Source organism: Protopterus annectens, chromosome 1.part0 (genome assembly GCF_019279795.1).
Source record: "Protopterus annectens isolate FY-2018-M chromosome 1.part0, PAN1.0, whole genome shotgun sequence".
In the NCBI taxonomy this organism is placed as follows: Eukaryota; Metazoa; Chordata; order Ceratodontiformes; family Protopteridae; genus Protopterus; species Protopterus annectens.
The window spans coordinates 1,802,119,314-1,802,144,777 of record NC_056725.1 but is presented as its reverse complement, the minus strand read 5'-3'; the positions used below and the strand labels follow the sequence as shown (position 1 = coordinate 1,802,144,777).

Sequence of the window (25,464 nt, the reverse complement as noted above, 5' to 3'; positions counted from 1 at the left end):
ACCTGCACAGGATGTCTGCACTCAAAAGCTTTGCCATTGTGAAGTAACACCCCCCCCCCCCCGAAAGAATTTTTTTTAACTACGCTGATAGAGGAGTTTGTAAAAATATAGATGACTATGAAGCTTTCTGTCTTTTCCAATCGATGGACAGCCTCTGATGTTCCCCCTAGTGGACTGATGAATGATGGCTAGGTGTGCAGTGAACTGGTGTTGGCCTTAGCCTCTGTTGCCTTTCTTCCTGAAGGACAAGTTGCAACTTGTTATAGGATCAGGACATACATAGACCAGTAAGCCCTTTTAAAATAGATAAGGAACTCCTCTCCTCGTAACGCCTTGGATTCAGAATTTGCTAAGGTGAATTTGGTCTACTCACTCGAATCTCCTCTCCCCAGAGATGTGAAATAGAGTAGGGGACCATCTTATCAGAACACCCCTTTTGGGAGCTGCTGAATTTAATACAGGAGCACTGTGTCTTAAGGGGGTAAAGTGGTCCCCAACTTTCACAAAAGTTACTTGGGGCATGGGCAGCCAAGGCATGTGGCAGCAGTTCCTTTATCTGAGGCAAAAACTCATTTGAAACTACTAAAAGTCTGACACAACTGTCTACTTCCAAGAAATCTAACGTATCATATGGGGATGAAGAATTTTGTAAATACTTGTGTAACATCTCTGTGATTGATGGCAGTAGTGATCATGGGCTCTGCCAAAGGGTTTGACTTCACTGCAGTGTTGGTGTATTCCCTAATGACTAGAAGAATGGTAAGCTGTGTTAATTTTGACAAAAGGCATATGTTTCAGCTGCCTTGGCACTTAAGTCAACTGCCAAACCAGCATGATTAATTCATCACACCTGCACCACTTATTGTTTGAGCTGCCATGTGTCCTTTTAAGTCTACAGAACATCAAATGCAGATTGTACACGGTGCTATTGTTACAGTGCAGCTTTATCATGGTCCTGATTTAGTGCTATTGAGTGTCGCAGTTAAACAGCTTGTGTGTGAGAAATTAATTTAAACAGCTAAGGCAACAAGCTACTTAACTTATTTCATGTAAAATATTTTTCTCACATTTGTGTCTGACTTGCAGATCAAGGCAATTTCTGTCCAGGCTGACAGCACACAGGAGTACAGGAAATAACACCTTGTTAACTGAGTGGCAGGTTTGAATGAGTTAAATATGAAGAACTGCACGTACCAAAAAGCACTTTAATTCCAAGCTATTCCAAACAGAACTAAAGCAATGTAATTGGACTCTACTGAAATCTCTCCCTATAAAGCAGTTGAATACTTTAACTCTACATTCTTAAAATGCCTGGACCATCACGCCCCATTACGATCTACTAGAAATAAAACTAAACCTGCCCCTTGGCTCTCTAATAAAACCAGGCAATTAATCCATCAAAGAAACAAATCATGGGCAAAATGGCGGACTACTAAGAATCATGTAGATCACCAAACCTACAGACAACTCAGAAACAATACAAAAAAAGCCATTTTACTAGACAAAAAGAACTATTACCACAAGTTACAACAATCCTCCCTCAAGTATCCACAAAAATTTTGGACTTAACAAACTGCTTAACCCAGGACAATCCGTCATCCACAACCCACTAGGCTCGAACCCTGAAAATCCAATACAAACAGCCAATGCCTTTAATTCTTTCTTTACTGACACTATCCAAACTCTTGCAAACCATCTATATCCCAATACCGCTAACCTGCCCACTCCCACTAGCTATCCACCCCCTGCATTTCATTTACAACAAGTGTCCACATCCTTTATCTGCTCCCTTCTACATAAACTAAAACCAACCACCCCTTCAGCCGACAAACTCCCAGCAGAATTTCTGCAAAAAGGGGCCAATGCCATTGCTTACCCCATCTCAATTCTCATAACTAGAACTATAAATGAAGGTACTATCCCATCTATCTGGAAAATTTCTCACATCATTCCACTACATAAAGGAGGTAACTCCAATGACTTCTCTAACTTTCGCCCTATAGCTCTACTATCCCCCCTTGCAAAGATATGCATTCACAAACAACTTCTTAACCACCTTCTCCATCACAACCTATTAGCCAACTGTCAGCATGGATTCAGGCCTTTCCACAGTACCACCACTGCCCTGCTATCCTTCACAAACTGTATCAACAAAAACCGCAATACAAATTTTCTTTCCTCTGCAGTTTTTGTGGATTTATCTAAAGCTTTTGACATGGTTGATCACCAACGTCTCCTACACATACTGAAATCTCTTTCACTCGACACTCTATCCATGAGTTAGTTCACATCTTACCTTGAAAACCAACATCAAGCTGTACTGTGGCAAAATAAACTATCAAATCATCTTCCTATCTCCCTAGGTGTACCACAGGGCTCCATATTAGGTCCACTCCTGTTTTCCATCTATATCAATGACCTTCATTTAGCTATTCCACACTCCACCTGCATCCAATATGCAGATGACTCTACAATAATCTGCTCAGCCACCTCCCAAGCCGAACTCCAGTCTCTTACCCAAAAAGCTTTCAATATTGTTGAGCATTGGTTCTCAAACCGTTGCCTCCTCCTAAACCCCCAAAAAACTAAACTGCTACTTTTCACACCAACCCATAAGTCTTCTCCTTTACATTTTACCCTCACATCCAATAATGGTACTCTTATCTCTCCTGACCTAACCACCAAACTCTTAGGTATCACAGTTGACAACAACCTCAACTTTGACACTCATAAATTCCACTATAAAATTAGTTAACAGAAAACTAGGATCCCTCTATAAAATTAAGCCCCGTTCTTACACTACCAGCAAGGACCGCTATAGCTAGAACACACCTAATCTCAACCCTACTATACGCCTCTCCTATATACACTAACCTCTCTAAGAATAACCTCAACAAACTTACCACATCTTATCACAATATTGCTAGATTTGCTACCGGCTCTCCGTTCAGAACTATCGCTGTCTGAACCTAAAGCAACTAGGCTGGCTAGAATTTCTTAACCAGCTGCAATTCTACCAAATTACAATAGCCCATAAGACCCTGCATCAACCCTCTAACACGCCAATACTCTTAAGCCTTATTATACCTTATAAAAATCTCAATAATCTGCTTTCCTCACACAAAAATGTTGATTAATACCACCAAAACTAAAAACTCAGCAGGCGACTCCTTGTTTTCTAACACTGTCGGAAAAGTATGGAATCAACTACCTCCCAATCTCACATCTCAGACCTCTCTCTTGCTTTTTAAAAAGAATCTAAGGCTATTTCTTAATCAACACTGGTTATGCTCCTGCACCAACCCTAACTTCTCTCCCCTACTCTAACATTTCATCCTACATCCTGTACTTTTCCTCCCTCTCTCTGTTTCTACATAATTTGTTTTGTACACAAACCCCTAGTTATTTTTATCTACACTGAGAAATATACTCAGTAAAAAAAAAAAAATATATATATATATATATATATATATATATATATATATATATATATTTTTTTTTTTTTTGTTTGTTTTTATAATGTCATTCTTAACAATTGATGTTTTTTATATTGTTTCTGTAGTACCCTCTATCAGTGTTTTTTTATAATACATCTATGTAACAATTTGTTGTTTTTTTATAATGGCTCTGTCTTAACCTAGACTAACTCTGTATGATTCCTGGAGCTTTTCTCCCCGGGCCACTACTGAAAATGGGCATGTATCCAGTTAGACTAGCCCAGTCAACAAATGTAAAATAAATAAATAAAATAATACATCTATGTAACAATTTGTTGTTTTTTATAATGGCTCTGTCTTAACCTAGACTAACTCTGTATGATTCCTGGAGCTTTTCTCCCCGGGCCTCTACTGAAAATGGACATGTATCCAGTTAGACTAGCCCAGTCAACAAATGTAAAATAAATAAAGAGGACATTATTAAATAAATGGCTTGCAAGATACTGGATGAAACCATGAGAGAGGGAAATGAAAATTACAATGCTTACGCAAGCAGTGAATGTGTAAGCATCCTATCAAATGTGGGTATAATGATATAAATACAGCCGTAGTCAAGAAGTTTCTGTTTGGTCTTCCTACTCAGGAAATTTTCAAGGGATCTGAGTAGGAGGACAAAACCATAGAATTTAAGCATTTGTAGTCCACCCATTTTACAGATCTGGAAGAAACTGCCCTAGAGAAGGAAACGTGCCAAAGTGGATAATTCAGATCAGTTTGGATAGTAGTTGGCCTTTGAGAAGAAAGGAAAGTTTGATTTCGTCATAGACACAAGTGGGCAATGATGTTTCCTCCCACCTTTATCCTGCTCCCTTCCTTCAGTCCTCTTGGGTGGGAGGCTTTTCTCTTTCCAGGTCAGATGGTTTTCCATAACTGCAGACATATTGCGAGAGGGAGATCATTTATGTCAGACTGCACAGTGGAATACAAAGCCTTCCTACCATTCCTAGAATTGCTTTCCACACACTTCTCATGAATCAGAACTAACCATCACAACTATTTATGCATTCTTCATCTTCTGATGAGAGACAGATGTGGTTCCAAAAAGTCACTGTCCTTGGAGGCCTGTAGCAGATATCACCAAGCTAAACAAATTCATGAGTTCCCAAATTCAGGATCTTTACCCACCAGATAGTGCTGCTGTTGCTTTTCTCTCAGTCTTTCCTAGTGGCCCTATAATTAATAATCCTTTGTTGCATGTACTTGCCCACCAGGAACACAGTTCGTGATCCACTGTAAGGCAGCAAGCACTGCAGTTTATTTAACCTTTTGGTATATCCACAAAACAAACAGTATTTACCAAATGTTTAACATTGGATAGGTCATCACTTCAGGACCTGGGAGGATATACATATCAACCTTTCTAATGAATGACTACCTTTTCCTAGGAACTTTTTTGGGAGAAGAAAACCATGAAGTACAATATTTGCTAAATGTACCAAATACAAGCCTAATGTCAGGGAGGAGAAATAATTTCCTGTGTACAAAACAGAGAGTACACTTATCCTTCCACAAGATGAGGACATGTAGCTTAACCCATTTCTCGAGACCTCAGCCAGACAAATACATTAAGCTAAATGTTCTGCAGAGCTATGGGTTATGTGCTAGTCTCTATGCTGATTGTTAACTTTGCTTGGGTGCACATGAGGAAAATTCAGTACTTACCTGTAAAACCTTGTAGGAGCAGCTGAAACACCCCTGAACAAGATTTTGCCTCTTGATTCTCTCTGTGAAGGACAAGTTAGATGGTCATCTCAGCAGGTTTAAAGGATGCACAGAGAATGGCTTTTGTTTTGCCAGAGAACAGCAACACTGATCAGATGCCTTGGATGTACACTGGAGGCCCATGTGATCGATCTACTTCAAAGGGAAGGGTATGGAGCTAATCAGGAGGTGTATCATTTGCAAGGAAATAATGGGCCTTTCCTAGTCCTAAAGATTTTAAAAACAAGCTGGCAGCCTGGAACCCTGAAAGTAGGTACTGATAAAATGGTCTTGTGCTACATTACCAGCTATGTAGTTTAACACTGACAGTGAGTGCCTTAGGGTCTTTACTCTCAGGCCACTTGACACCCCCCCCCCCCCCAAAGACCTGAATGAACATGATAGTAGATCAGTTAAGCACATCAAGGGTGAGCAACCAGGAGTGGAGTTTGAATCTGTCATGTAAAACCTAACTAGAAGGTGAGAATGCCAGAGGTAGACTTGTTTACCTCTGACAAAGAAACAGCTGCTGTTTTGTTTTGCTCTAGACACCCATCTAAGGAACCACGAACAATAAATACATTTTCCATCTTTTGAAATAAAAACCTTCTATGTGCTTTCCCACACTTTCCTCTAATCTCTGATGTTTTTCATAAGTTCAGATTGTATTGGTCCAGACTTATAGTGGTACTGACCCTATGGACAAGATAGCCCTATTACCTCCTGCTGTTCTAGATAACCAGAGACCGACATTTGCTTCTCCCTCATACCTGTGTCCTGCTAACCAAGGAGAAAGGTTATCTTGTATATTCCAACATATTGTGTGTATCTAGCAGCATTAGGTAGTGTCAACATGTAGTGTATACCTGGGGGCTTTTCTCCAGCTATAACCACAGAATCAGAAGTCTTTAAATACCTAGCAGAGATCTTCAGCTTTGCTTCATTAAAGCTGCATGCATCTGCCAATGCAGGTTGCTTTCCCATGGAGTTCCCTCCTTCAGGCCACTCAGCAGCAAAGCTGTTTCTCAGAGCACTTCATTTTACGTCTTCCATGAAAGTGTCCCTTTCTCCTAGGAACCTGAATTTTGTCTTGGTCAAACTGACTCAACCCCTTTTAAGCATAGTTGCTCAATAGTGCCCAAGTTTTTCTCCTGGAAGACCTCACTTAGCAAAACATTAGATTTGAAGCATCAGTGAGCAATGAGAGATGCATGACATTTCATAGAGACAGGTTAAACATACAGTTGACACCACCTTCATGTTTAAGGTGGTATCTGAAGTTACTCTTAACCAAATTAAGTTAATGGTTTTCTGTCAAAGTTTTCTCAACAAATGTGAGAATTTTGCACCTGATGGATGTGCATGGGCAGCTCTGATATTATCCGACATGAACCAAAGAATTCAGTGCATCTTGAATAATTTTCCTCTTTTGTACCAGACCTCTTGCCAATGAAGACTGTATCCGAGTTTTGAACTGCATCACCTTTTGTCAGGAATCAAATGGGGAAACACCAGGAAGGGCCAGTTTGAGCCTCTTATACCATTGCAGCCATAGTAACTTTCTTTAGGCATGTATCAACTTGGGGTAGCCTCATAGATATATGCACCTTCACGGAGCAGTACAAGCTGTAGCTTCAGTTAAAGAGCAAGGTCATCTTTGCCACAGGTGTCCTAGAATGCCTGCTATGATCTTCTACTCCCCATGGGGCATTCGTAGTTGTGTAGTCTTTCCATGGATAAGGAGTTGTACTCCTCTAGCAGTAAATCCCACAGTGAACATAGTGCAGCTGTGCGAGTATATTCTCCATAACCATAGATTTATTTATTTTATGTATTTGCAGTGTAACCAAGAAAGTCCACTGGGCCATGCAGAGCTTGTTTTTAGTGGAGGCCCAGGGAGAAAAGCTCCCCAGTAAAATCAACATTACAAGTGATAATTAAGTACATTGGTAGTAAAGCAATGTTGGACAACACTGGATAAGAAGGTGTAATCAGTTTCAGTACAAATAAATTTATATACAAAAGTAGTGTGCCATTTTGAGTACAAACATTTATATACAGAGGTAGCATGCCATTTTGAGAGTAAGATTAGCAGTTCAGAGGTATAGAGCAGAGGATTTATAGGTAAGATTCAGTGTAGTATAGAAAGGAGGAAGGAGAATCAAGCTAATGAGCAGTGGGGTCATTTCAGCCATATTAGCTGTCCCCCACATACTTATTTTTTTTCGGTAATTCTTTTTACTGTGCCTTTGGTGAGTAGAGGGTGGGTGAAGGCAAGTCTTGTGTCACACGTGTAAAGTCAGTTTGTCGCCATTTCTGCAAGGCATCCTAACTTGCAGGACCCCAAATTAATACTGAAGACACCTTAACCCCAGGGAGGCTGGTAGCTGGTGGAATATACAAGTTTGCTCCTTAGAGGCTATACAGAGGAGGGGTAGGAGCCTGGTCTATTTTTAGCCGGATGATGGGGCACGCTTACTGCTGGCTCTCCAGCCAAAAAAGAAACTGAAGATGGCACTGTCTGCACTCCCTTTATCAGTTTATCATCTTGTATGTCAGGCTAGTGGAGGAGACCAGCTTCACATTGGGAGGATGTCCAAAATGTCTGGAAGACAGGGCAGAAGGTAGCTGCCCACTTACAGCTAATTCCCCAGGATAGGAATGACACAGTAGCATTAAATCCGTGATTGAGGAATGCAGTCATACAACTGTATTTTCCACTGCTCAAGTGATAGTGCCTCTAGCCCTGAGAGTACACCTTTTAACTGTCCTTGATTTGAGAGAATGTACCTTGTCTGGGAATGTACCTTTTGTTTTCCCCACTGCCCCCCCAAAAATGGTATCTTTTAAAAGAAAAAGTGGTACATTATAGACAATGAGTAACACTGTGACAGATGTTTTCTTCAGAAAATTTTAGTTCTTTTTAACTTGAAAGTGGCAGTATCCTAGAAGTGTTCTTGATTTCTGACCTTTGTCCCTATTGATTTTTCTTTTTTTCAGGAATTCTTAAGATGGTAAGGGGGCCTGGGTGTGCATTGTCAGGTATTGTTTAGGCACCGAGTAGTTTGTAATTCTACAAGATCTGGTGATGTGAGTTAGATGTGAAGGGTAATACTGCACTTGATTCCATATGGTTGTGATTCTGGGCTTGCCTGCATGTCTTAAATAGGCCATTGATAAAGTAGTCAAAGCATGGTAGTACACTGATTTTACAAAGCTCTTCACTTGAAGGATATTAACTGAGAGAGTCTTAAGGACTTAAAATATGTCAGTGTTGTGGAAGAAATTTGTAGTAGGAGGTGATTTGAGCACCTTCTCAAGTGCAGGGAAGTCTTACTGGAAGTTGTTTAAGAGCTGTAAGCAAGTCTGCGAAGAGGGAAAGATTTCCCATAATTAACATTATATGGTAAAAGGCACAAACTATTACATCTTAATGGGTATAGTTCATAATGTTGACAACTCAAAATATTAAAATGTCAAAATAATGAAACCCTTTTAATACAGGGGCAAGCCCCACTTGCACCCTCCAGTGGAGTGTTGTGCCCCCATACCCCATGCTAATTGTATGTACCAACTCAGAGATTGCACAACAGTGGGGAAAGGGCAAAGTTCCCTTTTCAATATTTCGAGTTGTCAACATTTTGACTTTCAGTATTTTGAGGTTTCAGTCGAATGACATTTCTCCTCTATTTTAATTTGAGTGTGATTTTTGCTGTTCTGTATGTCTTGTATCATACAGCTGTCTGTGACATTTAATGCCCAATTCATTATCGAAGTCGATAAGAATGTGATTTACAAACATGTAAACACACACACACATACTACACTGTCAAGTACTTATGAAGTGTGCTGTAGAATGTGCACAGATCTGAAGTGACAACTCTGAAATGAGGATGACTCAGGCCTGCCTTGTAGCAGATCATCAGCCAGCTGGTTGTATTTACTGTTACTATTGAACTGTAGCATAGCATACCCTTCCAAAAAATGTATGTTCAAGGAGTTACTTGTTTTTTGTCGATACCTGCTAATTGATGGCACTAAAAAGTACATATCACATTCTTTATGGGGTGGAGTATTGAGAAACTTGGATGATCAAAGGCAGTATTGGTAACATGTTCTGTTTCATTTTATAGTGTCTCTTCAAAGCATGGCTTAAAGAGAAGGATGACGACCTATATAATATTAAAATAGACCACTTCAAAGACCAGCAAGAAATGAATGCAAACGTACGGAAATTGGCAGTAAGTACATTTCTGAGCAGTTGTATTTTAATAGACTGGTAGAGTGGAATAGTGTGAAATATTTTTTGACACGGCATACATTTTTGTAAGTCTATGATTTGGCTTCCCTTTAAAACACACTCTTCTTGCATGTATTATATCTATTTGAGGTGTTTTATTTGCCATTGCAAGACAGGTGTCTGGAATGGTCTCCTGTCTTCCAAAAGAGCTAGTTCTAAATAATCATTGGTCTAAATTCCTGTGCCATCTGACTATTATTTCTGTCTGCAGCTGTTTTGGTGATTCAGATGTGTTGTGTGCACTGCAAGTAGAGTACAATTTAACCAATGTGAAACAGTAATTGATCATGTGCACGTCAGTGTTGTCCAGGTGGCTGTTCTGTTTCAGTATTCTTCATCCTACTGTGTGGTAAGCAGGAAGGTAAGTGTACAAAAACAATGGTAATGGATTTTGAAACAGGTTGGGGGAAGAGGGTGAAAGATGAGTTGAGGCTCTGGAGGCAAGCTGAGGGAATGAACAATGTATGGAAATGGGTCAGAACTGGGTACTTAGGACTATGGCCTGTGGTTAGAGGAAGATGCAAATGAGGAAAAATAAAAGAAAGTGAGACTGCAAAGAATGAGGCTAATGATTGGGGGATAATTAGGGCATATGGGAAGTGAAAAGGAAAAGGGTGGAGAGATGGAAGTGATGTCATGAGGCTGCAGGCAGCAAAGGACTAGGTTGAACTAAGATAAGCAGTGTGGGGGGGGGGGTATAGCTAAACAAGCTGAGGCTCACTAGGTAAGCCAGGATGGATTCCAAAATATCCTTGTGAAGAAAGGGGAAAAAACAGTAGTAAGCATGCTTTGCTTAGTTTTCAGTTAATGCTAGAATTTGTCAAGTGATAGCTGGTAGACAAAAATGTTGTTTGGAACCCACTTCCTATGAAATAAAAAGGAAAAAAAAGGGAAATGGTTAGATCTGTTACAGAGCTGATGTCACCCTGCAGTATTCAAGTATAATAGGAATTACTTCAAAAAACAATGTCTTTTAAACAGAAAATCTAAAAATGATCAGTTTAAATGAAAGAAGGTCTTTGAAATGTGGCAGGTTTGGAAAGGTGGTAGAGCCAGGTGTAGGCAGCAAGGTAGGGGCAAAGAAAGTAAAACCCCCTACCTAGGGTTGCCACCTTTTCAAATGCCCAAAGTGGGACATTTTTTGGTGCAAACGTCAGATTTTGCAGGCCAAAAGATACCCACGGCAAGTACAAAGTACAGAACTTCACTTTTTTGCCTAACTAAAGCTTAGTATTGTAGTATTTTAGTTGCGTATTCTGTTTCTTATAATATTTAAGTGTTTCAGATACAGAATAAGTGTTTTTGCAACTATTAAATATAATGTAGGAAATAATTTTATCCTAAAATCTCAGGACATTTGCCATTTTTACAATTATTTGCAGGACACAACTCCCCAAAGAGGGACTGTCCCTTGCAAAGTGGGACAGGTGGTAACCCTACCCCTACCTCCCATGATAAATGTACTTTCCAGTGCACCCACAAATCCCCTCCTCCTGGTCCTTCTAGGTCAACTATACTTTTCCTTGAAGGGAGGCCTCCACTTTCAGTGATAACCTGATTCTCATAACAATAGACAGGTGATACAGAATGAGTTTTTCATGCTATAAAGCAGAACACAAAGCCTTTCGTCCTTTCATGGGGATGCCTCCCATACACCACTCCTCAGATATGGTGGCTGTAGCAAAACCTGTCCTTGTCCAGTTATTGAGAAGCAGGACAGTAGAGAATGTCCCAACAGAAGGATAGAAAAATGGTTTTAGTCCAGACTTCCTAGAAACAAAAAGTAATGATCTTTGAAGACCCATCCAAGCTTTTAAGACTGAACAAATTCTAGAAGGTGGCCAAGTTCAGAATTCTCTTCTGATGATCTGAAGGGGGCTGTTTGGTTACCTTGGACATAAGGAATGCTTATTTATGCATCCACAAAGCAGCACAGATGGTGTTGGCTTCATAGCACAGGTGCATAAAACCCTGATTATGTCTCGGACAGTTCAAGTAGTGGCTTGGCTGGAGAAGCCAAACTGGGAGGATGGATTTGAGTGGCTGTCCTGACTGCTGCAAACTTTGCACACTTGTCAGATGTAGGTCCCCATGACCAGCAGCACCTTATAGGGAACAGGCACCCACCAAATAGTGCATGTGATGCCTGTGGAGCTTGCATTGAGAGTGCACTATGCTTGCTAATGCTGCCATGGAAGTAGAGTTAAAGGCTGTATAGAACTCCCACAGGCGCCTTGTGATTAGTAATGGTGACACTGGGAAAGAAGTGGCTTCTGGGGTTAGCTGCCTAGGGACCCAAAGCTGCTGATTGATGTACAACTCGTAGACTATCCACCTCTGTGCATGAATGTGTCAGTGATATCCCTTGTCATAGACATCTGAGATTCACTGGCATCCACTGCGTGTAAAAAGGTAAACTGGGATATACAGCAAAGGCTGACAATGCATGCAGTATTCAGGGCTGCAAGGACGCTGGCCTGAAAAAAAAAAGAAAATTATCTTTTGGCTGTATCAGCTTGCATCCTTATATCCTTAAGTACTATGTTTCATTTGAGTGTTCTTGTCTTGTTCATGCTTTTTTTTGACACAATGGCTGGTGGCATCAGATATCTGTCATAATGGTGGGGTATCCTTGATTTTATTAATTCAACAGGCTGGAAGGTTCACAGAATCAGTCAGCAGCTCTAAAGTTCTTCTTTAACCCAGAAATCAAGTAAGGTCTGTCTGTAAATGTTGGTGGGTTTCATTCGAGGGGGTCATGGTGTGGGGTAAGATGGGGTTGGGGAGTTGAAATCAGACCCTCATGCCATTGGAATAAAGTTGCTGTCCTGACTTGGAGGCAAGTGAAGGTAAGGTGTGATGTAGGGAAGTAAAGTTTCCATGACTACCTTAGTGATGACCTTTTTTGGTTACCCTAACACTGTGCTTGAGAGTAAAGGAGAGACTTGAGCTCAAAACATGTAGGAGAGGGGCTTATAGATTGGTACTAATGATAATGAAAGTGCTAATGATTCCCATGAAGTGTGCGTGAACAGAGCAGTTTCTAGATTCATGGCCATTCAGGAGCATTTTCAGTTCACCTCTCTGCCCTTTTTTGTCCCTTCTGTGCCCATTAATAGCTGCTTGACCTTGTTTGCCCATTTCAGAACCCAGGGTATCCATGTGTTCCCATAACTGGATGTGTGTCTGATTCAAGTTTCCTATGGTGAGAAGTGAAGAAGGTGCGAAATAATGCATTGCACTGCCTAATCAACCTACAGTCTTCCTAAATCTACCCAAGTGAAATCTGAAATGAGGGACGTGGGTATCTTCATCAAAGGTGGCTACACAACTGAGTAAGCTGTCCTGTCTACAGTAGAACTATGCACTTGAAGTTACAGTCGTGGTACATAACTGAATTTGGCTGCATCACTTGGATGTTCCTGAAAGCCTTAGTTTACATTATTTGTCAACTTCTGTACAGATAGAACCCCTGCCTAAGCTGAACATGAGGAAACTTCAGTGGTTCTTCAGAAACCTGTAGTAACATTGCCTTCATCCAATCAGCAAGGGTGCTACTGCTACTCCTGATTCCTTCTGTCCAGAAAGAACTCATCTGTTAAAGTGGTAAGCAACCAGGGAATGCCCTTTGTGACCCCAGAAAGCACTTGTGCCCTCATTCCGAATGCTTTGGACCCAGAATATGAAGGTGTAGGACGTTTTGGGTGCACCTGTGGTTAAGGCACAGTGCTTCTTGTCTTTGTGTTAGGGACAGTTCTGCATTTAGACTCAAGTGATTACAGGCAATTGTACCTAATGTTCTAAAATGTGCTGTCTGATTGGATAAACCAGTCAGCATGCCTTTTGCAAGCCCACCATTGCTCATGTAAATAAGCTTGAAACCCCACTGAAAATGAGTGCCATTGTAGCTAATGAGCTGATGGTCATAACTGCTGTTTTTTCTTAGTTTACAAAGTCTCTTTTAAGTGCTGCTACCGTCTGAATGTGTGTAGCTTGTGTTGTCTCCTCAGTGGAGAAGCCAGAGAGGGACACTAAAGTTTGTTCATGCAATTGTATTATTTAGAAAAGGTAAAAAAAAAAAGTCTTAAATGTCATTGGATAATGCCAATAACCCATGACTGGCTGTGAGTAGTGCTGGATGTCCTTCAAGAATGCAGCTGCAGTCATAACATATGGGTTGTCCTGCCTCAGGCAGCCCTCGGTCGGCCGGATTCCAAAGTCTGGGTCCGACGTCGGCTGATGTCGCATTTCTCTCCGACGTCAGAGCGGCTGGAGTACATAAGCATCAGCCGACGCCATTTTCTTCAGTCTTTCTTGCCGCGCGGTGCCCGAAGCAGAAGCAGTTCGCAAGTGCTGGTTGGTCAGCTCCTGTATTCTTCGATTCCGAAGTCATCAAAAAAGCTAAGTACCCCGTTGGGGACCTTTTCTTGCCTCAGCCGATGTCAGAAATTACTGAAAAAGTTAACAATTGTCTTTCTTGTGGTAAACAAATACCTCATAAGGATTTCCACTCTTACTGTCTTCCTTGCCTTGGCCCAGACCACGACGTCTCGGCCTGTGTAGCCTGTGCTCGCTTCAACAAGCGCACTCTCAGGCCGCGTGGTGCCCGAAGCAGAAGCAGTTCGCAAGTGCTGGTCGGTCAGCTCCTGTATTCTTCGATTCCGAAGTCATCAAAAAAGCTAAGTACCCCGTTGGGGACCTTTTCTTGCCTCAGCCGATGTCAGAAATTACTGAAAAAGTTAACAATTGTCTTTCTTGTGGTAAACAAATACCTCATAAGGATTTCCACTCTTACTGTCTTCCTTGCCTTGGCCCAGACCACGACGTCTCGGCCTGTGTAGCCTGTGCTCGCTTCAACAAGCGCACTCTCAGGCACCGGGCGGAGTTCGCTGAAGATTTTTTCTGCGAAAAATTTGCCTATACAATGCCGTCGAAGCTTCCGACATCGCAAACTCCCAAGAAACGAAAAGACCGGGACCGACATCCTCGGCCCGCATCTACCACTGACTCCACGCCAAAACGTACCTCGAGTGCTCCGGTTCCCCCTGAGACGGTTTTTCCACCACTCCGAACCGAAGACACCGCATTACCGACGACCCCGATTCCGGATATCACTCAGACGCCAGTTATTGATTTTCCTCCAGATACCGAAACCGAGGAAATGCCGGAGACCATTGCTGTAGATAAGGTCACTCCTGCACGTGGAGCTGCCAGGCATCCTATGGCCATGTCTATTAAGGCCTACACTAGGGCTAAGGCGGCCAGCAAGACCAAGCATCTTTCTGCTAAAGCCTTACCTCAGCCTACTCCAGAGACACAAATTATGACTATGGCTGCTGACTTAATTGCTATGATTAGAGGTTCACAGGCCCATCCTGAGAGAGGATCCCAGCCTCCTTCTGATAAAAGGCCCCGGGTTGAACCCTCTGACCCAATTTCTTCAGATGAAGATTCTGAGGACTCTGTCCACTCTGATGGCCAGGAAGAGCTCTTCCAGACCTATGAGGACTCTGATGCAGAGGATTCCATCCCCTCGGCCTCCCCTCCTGAGGATATTTCTTTTGGGGAAGTTCTGCATACCATGAGGGAACATTTCAAGTGGCAAGGCCAGGAATATTCTGATTCCAGAAAGCGCCTTCGGACTTTCCTTAAAAAGCCCCAACACAGGCCCTTAGCTATTCCTCCTGTGCTTGATGTTTTGGATGATTTATATTCTGACTCTAGTGTTACCCCTGACTCTCTCCCTCCTGCTCCAGCCAAGCCAGACCGGTATTACAGGGTCCCTGAAACACATTCCCATTTATTCAGGGCCCATACTGCTGATTTGGAAACTATTTCCCAGGGACCTAAAGGTGTTTCAGCTTCCACCTCTAAAAATCCTTTGCCCTCCAACAGGAAGCTAGGTCATTAGAGATTGGGTAAAAGGTTTACACCTCCACTACTTTATCTATGAGAGCTTTGAATTGCCTTTTTCATATGTTACAATATCAGGATTTCCTGTTAGAAGATTTACAGAAAACATTGGCCTCTCCTGATCCTTTAGACAGGAAATCTTTGCAGGAAGCTGTACATAACTCTCAGCAAGTAAGCAATCACTTCCTGCAGTGTGGATATGATGCACTGGAAGCTTCATGTAGGGCAGCTATGACAGGGGCAGTCATTCGTAGACATGCATGGTTAAAAGATCAACCTCTACCAGATCATGTAAAGGCAAAACTTCTGGCTGCACCTTTGGAAAAGAACAAGCTTTTTGGTGCTAATGCTAAGGATGTGTTAAAGTCCATCGAGAAAAAAGCAAAATCAGTTCAGACGGTGAAAGATTTCCTCCAGGTTCAACCCCCCAGATTCAGTAGGAATTGGCCTTCAAAAAACTGGTCCTTTCCTAATCCTGAAAAGTTTCAAAGGGGTAAAAACAGACGTGGCCGAGGAAGAGGACAATACAGAGGTCCTTACAGGGGACGACAATGGCCACCAGCAAACCAAAGAAGTGACACAGGGGTTTCACCTGCCCCACAACCACAATCTCAATGACTTTCCTCTACTTCCGCCTACCAGGGAACAAATAGAAGCTCCCTTGGGTGGGAAATTATCTCTGTTTGCAGACAATTGGCACAGACTGACAAAGGACAAATGGATTTTGGACATTATAGACCGAGGGTACAGGTTCCACTTTCATACCTTACCAAGAAAACAAGGCATGCCAAACCTACCACAAAACCAGAGGGCAGAGGCTATCAAGCAAATCTCTCTGCTGACTCGGATGAAAGCAATAGAAAGAGTTCCACAACAAGAACAAGGCCAGGGGTTTTACTCAAGACTGTTCCTTGTTCCAAGAAAAGAATCTCAGTGGAGACCAATACTGGATTTGTCCGCATTAAACACCTTTCTCATAGTACCAAAGTTCAAAATGCTGACTCTACAGCAACTCCTTCCCATGCTGGGCAAGGGGTCTTGGCTGATTACTCTGGACCTCAAGGAGGCATACCTGCATGTCCCTATCAGACAGAGCTGCAGAAGATACCTCAGATTTCTTGCAGGGCTAGAGCATTATCAATTCTCAGCATTGCCATTTGGCTTATCTACTGCACCCAGAGTATTCACAAAATGCCTGGCTTCAGTAATTGCTCATTACAGGCTCCAGGGGATCCAAATTTACCCGTACCTGGACGACTGCCTCATACAAGCGGATGACAAATTGATGTTGACAAAAAACTTGGACTATGTCATACGATTACTTCAAGCTCTGGGATACGCAGTCAACTTCCAAAAGTCAAGACTTCAGCCATCCCAGCAAATAATCTTCTTAGGAGCCAAATTAGACACAGCCTCTCAAATGGCTTACCTAACAGAAGACAAGCAAGAGAAGTTAACTCCTTATTTCAAAGGTTTGGCAAAACTTACCCAGATGACTGCAAGGAGATTCCTACAGGCCCTGAGTTACATGGCATCCTGCATTCTCCTGGTTCCATTAGCAAGACTACACATGAGAAAGCTTCAATGGTACCTAAAAAGCCTATGGTCTCAGCACAGCAACAACTTAGAGACAACCATACTGCTCATTCCATGCCTACAAAAGGAATTCCTATGGTGGGCCTCGGTAAGCCAGGCAAACACAGGTATGTCATTCAGAAAACCACAGATAACACAGACCATAACCACAGACGCCTCAGACCTTGGATGGGGGGTGCACATGGAAGGCAGGTGTATACAAGGACAGTGGTCTCCAAAGGAAACACATCTGCACATAAACCAAAAGGAAATGCTGGCAGTAATGCATGCCATCGAGGCCTTTCAACACCAACTTCAGCAAGGCCATTTACTGATACGGACAGACAACACCACTGTGATGTGGTATATAAACAAGCAAGGGGGCACCCATTCTTACCCCCTTTGCAGACTGACAATGCATCTTTGGGAAAAATCACTGAGCCTAAACATTCAGTTACAATCCCAGTTTGTTCCAGGCAAAGACAATGTGCTGGCGGACAGCCTAAGCAGGAATTTCACAGATCCACAGTGGAGGTTACATCCGAAGATCTTCACACAGCTCACTTCGACATGGGGCAGGCCAGAAGTAGACCTATTTGCCTCTCACCTCAACCATCATCTACAAATAATTCTGCTCAAGGACATACCATCCACAAGCTTGGAAAATAGATGCTCTCTCATTCAACTGGAACTCCCTAAAAATCTATGCATTCCCACCTCTGCCACTGATGACCTCAGTATTACTAAAGATCAAAGCAGAGAGACCCAAGGGGATTCTAATAGCTCCGGACTGGCCAAGACAACACTGGTATCCACTACTACGGAGCATATGTCACACCAAGAAGTGGGCCCTTCCCCATTGGCCTCTACTTTTGACTCAACACAACTTCAAAACTGTGCATCCAAACCTTCAGACACTGCAGCTAACAGCCTGGGAGATCCCATGAATAATCTCAACCTATCTCTCTCCAAGGAAGTTCAGCGGATACTATCAGAGGCTCGAAGACCATCCACCAGAAAGGTTTACTTAGCAAAATGGAAGAGATTCAGCATTTGGAATACCAGCAAGGGACATGATGCATCATTATTGAACATCCCACTCATCCTGGAATATTTGGCAGATATGCTAAAGAATGGACTCTCATATTCTTCCATAAAGATACATGCATCAGCTATTTCAGCTAGATATAACACTGATCCGCCTGTCTATTCACATCCTTTGCTAAGGGAATTCCTCAGGGGAATCAAGAACATTAAACCACCAAGAAAGGCTCCAGTGCCAGTCTGGGACCTCAATTTTGTCCTAGAAAAACTGACTCTACCTCCATTTGAGCCAGCAGCTTCAGTTGACTTGCAATTTCTCTCATGGAAGACAGCTTTCCTGTTGGCAATTACCTCAGCAAGAAGGGTTTCGGAACTACAGGCCCTAATTGCTATACCACCGTTCATAATTTTCCACAGAGACAGGGTTTCATTAAGGACCAACCCTACTTTTATGCCAAAGGTGGTATCTAGGGTTTCTTTAAATCAAGCTATTCATCTGCCTGCTTTCTTCCTCAATCCTGTGAATAAGGGGGAAAGACTGTTACATACCTTGGACATTCACAGACAGCTTCGATACTACCTGGACAGAACCAAGATCAGTAGAAAGTCTGACCAACTTTTTGTGACTTACGCCCCTGCAGTCCAAGGAAAAGCAATTTCAAAACAGACTATTTCAAAATGGATTGGACATTGCATCAGATTCTGTTATTCATTTCATGGAAAGACTGTTCCAGCCAATGTCAGACCACATTCCACCAGAGCTACAGCCACCTCTACAGCATTCTTAAGAGGGGTGCCTACTAAGGACATTCTAGAAGCTGCTACATGGAGCTCCGTGCATACATTCTCCAAACACTACAATCTCCCTCTATACTCCAGATCCAGAGCAGGCTTTGCTTCGGCAGTCCTGCAGGGTTTGATTGCCACACCATCTTTTTCCTAGAGCATTCCTTCTTCCCCAGCTAAGCTATGGTATTCTACCCATATGTTGTGACTGCAGTTGCATTTTTGAAGGACATAGTACAGTTTTGTACCTACCATAAATGTAGATGTCCGATAGATATGCAACTGCAGTCATTCCCTCCCTCCATACCCCTCTATGCCTAGGGTCCACTCCTATCCCTGTTTCTCTTAGCTGGGGATATCTGTTATGGTGTATCTGTTTATTGCTCATTTACTTGTCTGGAATCCTGTTTTTGTCTTCCAATTTGATTTCAGCCTTCCTTGGAGGGCACCTGGCATCTGGAGCAAGAAACACTGAAGAAAATGGCATCGGCTGATGCTTATGTACTCCAGCCACTCTGACGTCGGAGAGAAATGCGACATCAGCCGACGTCGGACCCAGACTTTGGAATCCGGCCGACCGAGGGCTGCCTGAGGCAGGACAACCCATATGTTATGACTGCAGTTGCATATCTATCGGACATCTACATTTATGGTAGGTACAAAACTGTACTATTTACTTAGTTTGCTTTCTTTCAGTCACACAGTGGGTAAATCCAACATTACCCACAGCCAGTTGTGGATTATTGCCAAGTACTTCCATTATTTGGTCCATAAAAAAGGGGATACCCATTCATACTAATTGCCTGGACTGGAGATGATGATATAGATGGAAAATAACTTCCCACCCAAGCATTTTCTTCCAAGCTTCTTAGTTCTCCAAAGACAACAGTTGGGTGGCAGACCTGTTTACCATGTCCATGACTAGCAGTCATGAATGGAAACTGGATCCAAGAGTATTTTCATACATCTCCTTAGATCACATTTAAGTGATAGACAAGCCAAGCATGTCTAAGATCAACAGTTATGAGTAAAAAACTGGAAGAAGCAGACTGTATTCATGTTCTAAAAGCAAAAAAATAAGCAACTGGACTGGTATTCCACAACAAGGGTGGTTAATTGAAAGGGCACATTGTGTGTATGCTCCAACCCTGGCCATGACAAAGCAACCAAGACCTCTAATAGTAAAGATGCAATTTTACTAGCAGAAAGAGTGGATTTTGTGGCAGAAGGACAAAGTGCTAAAAGGTGGAGACAGTAGAGTATTTATGGAAAATGGTTACTGACTGTATACCAGGCAGAAGAGTGTTTATTCCAGCAGTCAGGGAATGCCAAGCTGCAGGTGTGAGATTCAAGCTGCTGTACCCAGCTATCATGAAATATTTGTTTCCTGGAGGAGCAAAGTCATGTTTTGATGCACAAAATACTAAAGAGGAAATACAAAAGTCTGTTAAAAAAGCAAGTTACCAAACAGAAGGGGACTCTGCTGCTTTTGATAGTAAAACTCGAGAGACTTTGTCAATGAAACCTTTTTCCAATGTTCCAAAGGAAAATGCTTCTGGAAGGAGAAGCACAAGCATTGACTAGAAGAACCAGGACTACATTGGAAATGAACCAGAGACTGGAGTTGGGAGAAGGAGATCAACAGGAAGAAAACCAGCAACTCTGAAGTGGGATTACAAAGCATACGTCAATTGTGAAATATGGCTGAATAAGAAATATTGAACTTTTTTGAATTTTGTTAAACTGGCAGGGGACTCAGAAGCATATGACCTACTTCATGTCATTAATGTTTAGAAGGTTAAGGAGAGGGGGAAGAGAAAGTAGGAAGGTAACTTTCTTGTTCATAACAGTATGTTTGTAAAACATGATGTACTTCATGTTGTATAGTAAAGCATTTTCATTTATTTTTCTGTTAAGGATACTAAACAGATGCACCTTTTCTCTCTCTAGATTTTTGAAATGTAGGCACTGCAGTGTAAAAAGAGAAGAAAGCTTGGATGGAAGCATGTTTAAGATAATAGGCTATAATCTTGGGTTGCTGTGGTGAGCTATGGGTTGTAAGATAATACAGATCATGACGCAAGTAAAAATGATGTGCTTTTTCTTACCTTTCATAGGGGAATAACTGGATCAAGGCCCTCGTCTTGATCTTAACAATAGGTTTTAAGAGGAAGCAAGTTAATAAGAGCTTACTTAATGTAAGGAAAAGTTTCCCTTTAATACATGTTCTCAGTGCAACATGGGAAGCTTGTGACTAAAGGTTACTGCATGTGTCGATCTCATGTTTCTGTGGAGACAAGTTGATACATTGGCAATAAAAACAGAATACTTTTTTCTTTCAATAGCTATAAGATATCTGAAAGCATTTGTTGTTTTCTACATCTGGGAGAGGAATAACGATAAGATAAAAACTGGCAGCAGTTAGTGTAAGTAGAATCACAGGCAATATACCATCATGGACAACATTAATTATAGATCAGTTAATGGCTGTGAATGTAGCTGTCTGGGACAGTTGTTCCTTTTAGGAGTTTTGCAGTTCATTATTTGAAAACATAGATAGCTTTGTGTGTTTTTATTAATAGGTTATGGGGGGTTTCTGTTTTTAGGATTTTCATTAAAACAAAAAGTCTTATATGACCTATGCTGAAATGGATATGACAGTAAAGAACTGTATAAAAGATCAACCTTCCCAAACAGTGTATACATGTAACACACAAGCTGAAACTAGACATTTAAAAAAACTGTTACATATAACAGGTCAAAATAACTTATAATGGCAACACTTTCCATATCATCTCTGAACATGAATACTCTTATAGGTATATACAGGAAAAAGTAGTGAACTATATTAAGAAGTGCAGAGTGCAAATAGCTATGCTACAGGAGATGCATGTGGAAAGAAATGAGCATGAGAATTTGATAAAGTATTTCAGGATGATTATTCACAAAGGAAAGGGGAGTAGTCCTACTTATTACTAGATAAGCCCCAGTAGTAATAGAATAGCAAAAAAAGATAATGGTAGGCTTGTAGTACTAAAGGGCTACTGACAAGGGTGGAGGATTACATAGCATATATTTATATTCCAGCTAAAACTACAGCAGTGGACCTTAAGAAAATTCTGGCAGAACTAAGCAGCTTTCAGTAGATACTACTACTAGTTGGGGACTGGAATTTGATTTACTAAAGTGAGGATATATCTGGATGCCTAGAAGGGAAAAATATAACAAAAGAGGGTAGATTTTTTTTAAGAAATGTATGAACATATTTGTTATGGAAGATGTAAATTCAGTAGTAGGAGCTCAGAGAGGATTTATATATTCTCTAAGGTACAAAAACTGAGCTAGGCTAGACAGAAATTATATTTCTGAGGAACATGTGCATGTAATTAAAAGTTTTGATATGCATCCAATAACTATTTCAGATCACATGCCATTAGTAATTAAAATACAAATGCAGGGTAATGAAATAAAATTGAGGCACTGGGGCTTCCCCATCTATTAGGAGTGGAATTTAAGGAATGGGTAGTAAAATTTTGTCAGGAGTTATTAGGGAAGATAGAAATATCTTCAGACAGAATTGCTAGAGAGTGGGATAGAATGAAAGTGGAGTTTAAAAATTGGGAAGAAGTAAAAGAATGGTGATTAAGAAGTAACAAGAATTATTTGGAGGGACTGACAAAGGTTAAAGTATTGCAGAATAAGGGGAATATCTCAGAACAAGAAGAGGCACAACTGCATAGTGCTAAAGAGAAAGTAAGGGCCTACCTGGATAATATGCATGTGTTTAGAAGGATTATTCTTAAGCAACTGTATTTTGATAACTCCAGAGCACAAAAGCATTTAGGACAATAATTCAGGCAACATAAAGTAGAACTGGTTGTTGCTATGCGTAGGGAGCCTATAACAAGTAAAATAACTAGAGATCATTGAAAGATATTGGAAATATTTTGGAAATTTCATGAAAATCTGCATAAAGCAGAGAAATACGGAAATCAAGGAAAAGTACAAATAGAAATATTTATGTGAGAATTAAATATGCCAAGATTAACACTTAGGATAATATGAGATGAGATAAAAATGGTGATGTATAACCTATCTACAGGAAAGTCTCCAGGAATAGATTGTAGTCTGTGGAAGTTTGGAAGCTAGGAGCGAAGAAAGTGATGAAGATCTGGAAGGTTTTTTTGAACAGTATTTTAAAAGGAGGAGAAGCACTATTATCCTGGAAGAAAGCTGTGGTAATTGTACTACCTAAAGATGGTGGTAACCTATCAGAGCCAACTTTCTTATAGGCCTATTTTGATTCTAAACCATGATAGTAAATTTTGTTTTTGTTGGGTCTTGATGCAGAAAGAAAAAAAAATTGATACAGTAAGCTGAGGTTTTATCAGTAGGACATTTGAAGTATTTACATTCTCTTATACAATAGTAAGGTTAATTAGAAAGGGTATATGTGAGATCTGAGGAAAACATTGAAGTGGAGGGGGGGGTCCTCTCTGATAAGTTCTGTTTAAACAGAGGAAAAAGGCAGGGATGATCTCTTCCTTTATATGCATTATATTTAGAACCATTGGCAAAGAAATTCACAGGGACTCAGAAATTCAAGGATGTAATTGGTATTGTAATCAAAACAGTTGGCTTTCTTTCCAAATGATGATTTGTATCTGATAAAACCAGAGAAAGTACCTTTAAGTATTGTGCAATATTCTAAGACTGTTTTTAAGTCTTTTCTGGATACAAAATTAATGACGATAAAACAAAAGGAATAACTGTAAACTGTGTACCCACAAACAAATTGGTTCAGCAATAACCCGTATCTATGGGGACATGATATGAAGTACTTAGGAGTATGGGCTAAAAGGATTTTGTTATGGCAGCTAATGATGTATAGGAAGAGACTAAACAGTTGATGGTACAGAAAGCTGAGAAACTGGAAGCCCTGTTTTATGGATGATATAGTACAAGCAGTGAAAGATAAGAAGCGGTGGTGCAGTGGTAGCGTTGTCGCCTCACAGCAAGAGGTTCTCCCGTTAGATTCTTGGCTGGAGCACCTTCAGTGTGGGGTCTGCATGTCCTCCCCGTGGTCATGGCATTCGAAAGACATGCGTGAATGGGCATGCCTTCATTGAAGGTTGGGCATCAGGCTGGCACCTTGGCACCATAAAAATCCACTGCCAATCATTAGCAGGCCGGAGTTCCACTGTGGTGACCCCTAACCGGGAAAAGCCAAAAGAAAAACAAGGGAAACAGTAGTACAAGCAGTGAAAATGTTTTTAGTCTTAAAATGTTATACACAGGTCAGATATACTTTTATCAACCAGAGGAGAAGTTGTGGATAGCAGTTAATAGAGTTGAAGGTTTTTTAATCTAGAAGGGAAGAGGGCAAGAGTCAAGAAGGATAAGCTGATCCTTCAAATAGCGCAAGGTGGTTTGGGATTACTTGATTTGAAGGCGTATTTCAGAGCTACACATTTAAAACTGTTATACATAGCACAAGCAGAAAGCTATAATTCAAAGTGGAAAGGTATGATGAAGAAATAGGGGGAAACTCAAGAATTAAGTAAAGACTTGGATCTTGTATGCATATCCCTAATGAGAATAACACTAGCCATGAAGAATATTATATTCATAAAGTAGTAGAAAATATTTTAAGAACTAAGCCAATATGAAAATGGAGAAAGGAGATTTTGCCAATAGGGATAACTGCAATTAGGAGTATAAAGAATAGCCAAGGGGGCTGGAATGTATTGGAGAAAACTGGCAAAGGAAGCAATGTATTGGGAGCAAATAATTAGGAAGGAAAGGAAATGTAATGAGTAGAGGCCAAGAATGCATTTGGACTGCAGGCTAGAGACTGCCTTCCCTATCAAAGATTGATATCAGGGTATAGGCAAAGAGAAAGGAATAGGGGGAGATCCTAAGTGAAAGATGGGCACTGGTAGAGTTTTTAGTTGAATTTAGAACAGAAGCTGCTGTTAAAAAAAAAAAAAAAAAAAAAAAAAGCAAATTAGTAAGGCATATAAAACTAAGTATGATAACTATAGGAATCAGTGAGGGGAGCTGAGAAAGGATTGAGAAAGAGATGGTATAGCAATTTACAAAGAAACAATGGGAGGATATATGTACGGATCCCAAATTTGGAACAAAGTCTAGAAAAGTTTATGATTTTCTTTCTTGGAAGTGTTTAGGTTATTTTTATACCCCAAACAGACTCTAAAGAATTTTTCCCTAGGTAATTTGCAAATGTTGGAGGTGTAAAGAGAAAGAAAGGGGTAATTGGGAATGTATTGTTTTGGAAGTGTAAAGAGTTGGCAGATTTTAAAAGTTACTTGCAGACTACTCTGTTATAAATACTGGGTTATCAAATTGCCTAACTAAGGAAATTACTTTTTTTTTATATGTAATGTAGGATCTGCATTTCCTAGAATTGTAAGGCCTTGCTGAGTTTAATTCCGGTAGCTGCCAAAAAAAGCAGTTTCTATAAAATGGAAATCAGTGTCCAAACCAACCATATTAGAAGTAGTGAATATTGTAACAGGAATAAAAGAACTGGAAGTGAGATCTTTAGAAAGAGTAGGAGCAAACTACGTAGAATAAAATGGGAATTGTGGGAGCAATACATGACAAATAATGTTTTGGAAGAGGAAT

At 40.9% G+C, this 25,464-nt stretch overlaps 1 protein-coding gene across 3 annotated transcripts in view; it reads left to right on the top strand.

Moving 5' to 3' along the window:
* Nucleotides 1-25,464, top strand: part of UTRN (utrophin) — a 4,744,936-nt gene that overhangs the window by 1,339,884 nt on the left and 3,379,588 nt on the right. For all 3 annotated transcript variants that reach the window (XM_044069601.1, XM_044069592.1, XM_044069610.1), the window contains one exon: nucleotides 9,332-9,439. In XM_044069601.1, the coding sequence (XP_043925536.1) occupies nucleotides 9,332-9,439 (108 nt within the window). The remainder of the gene's footprint in view (nucleotides 1-9,331; nucleotides 9,440-25,464) is intronic.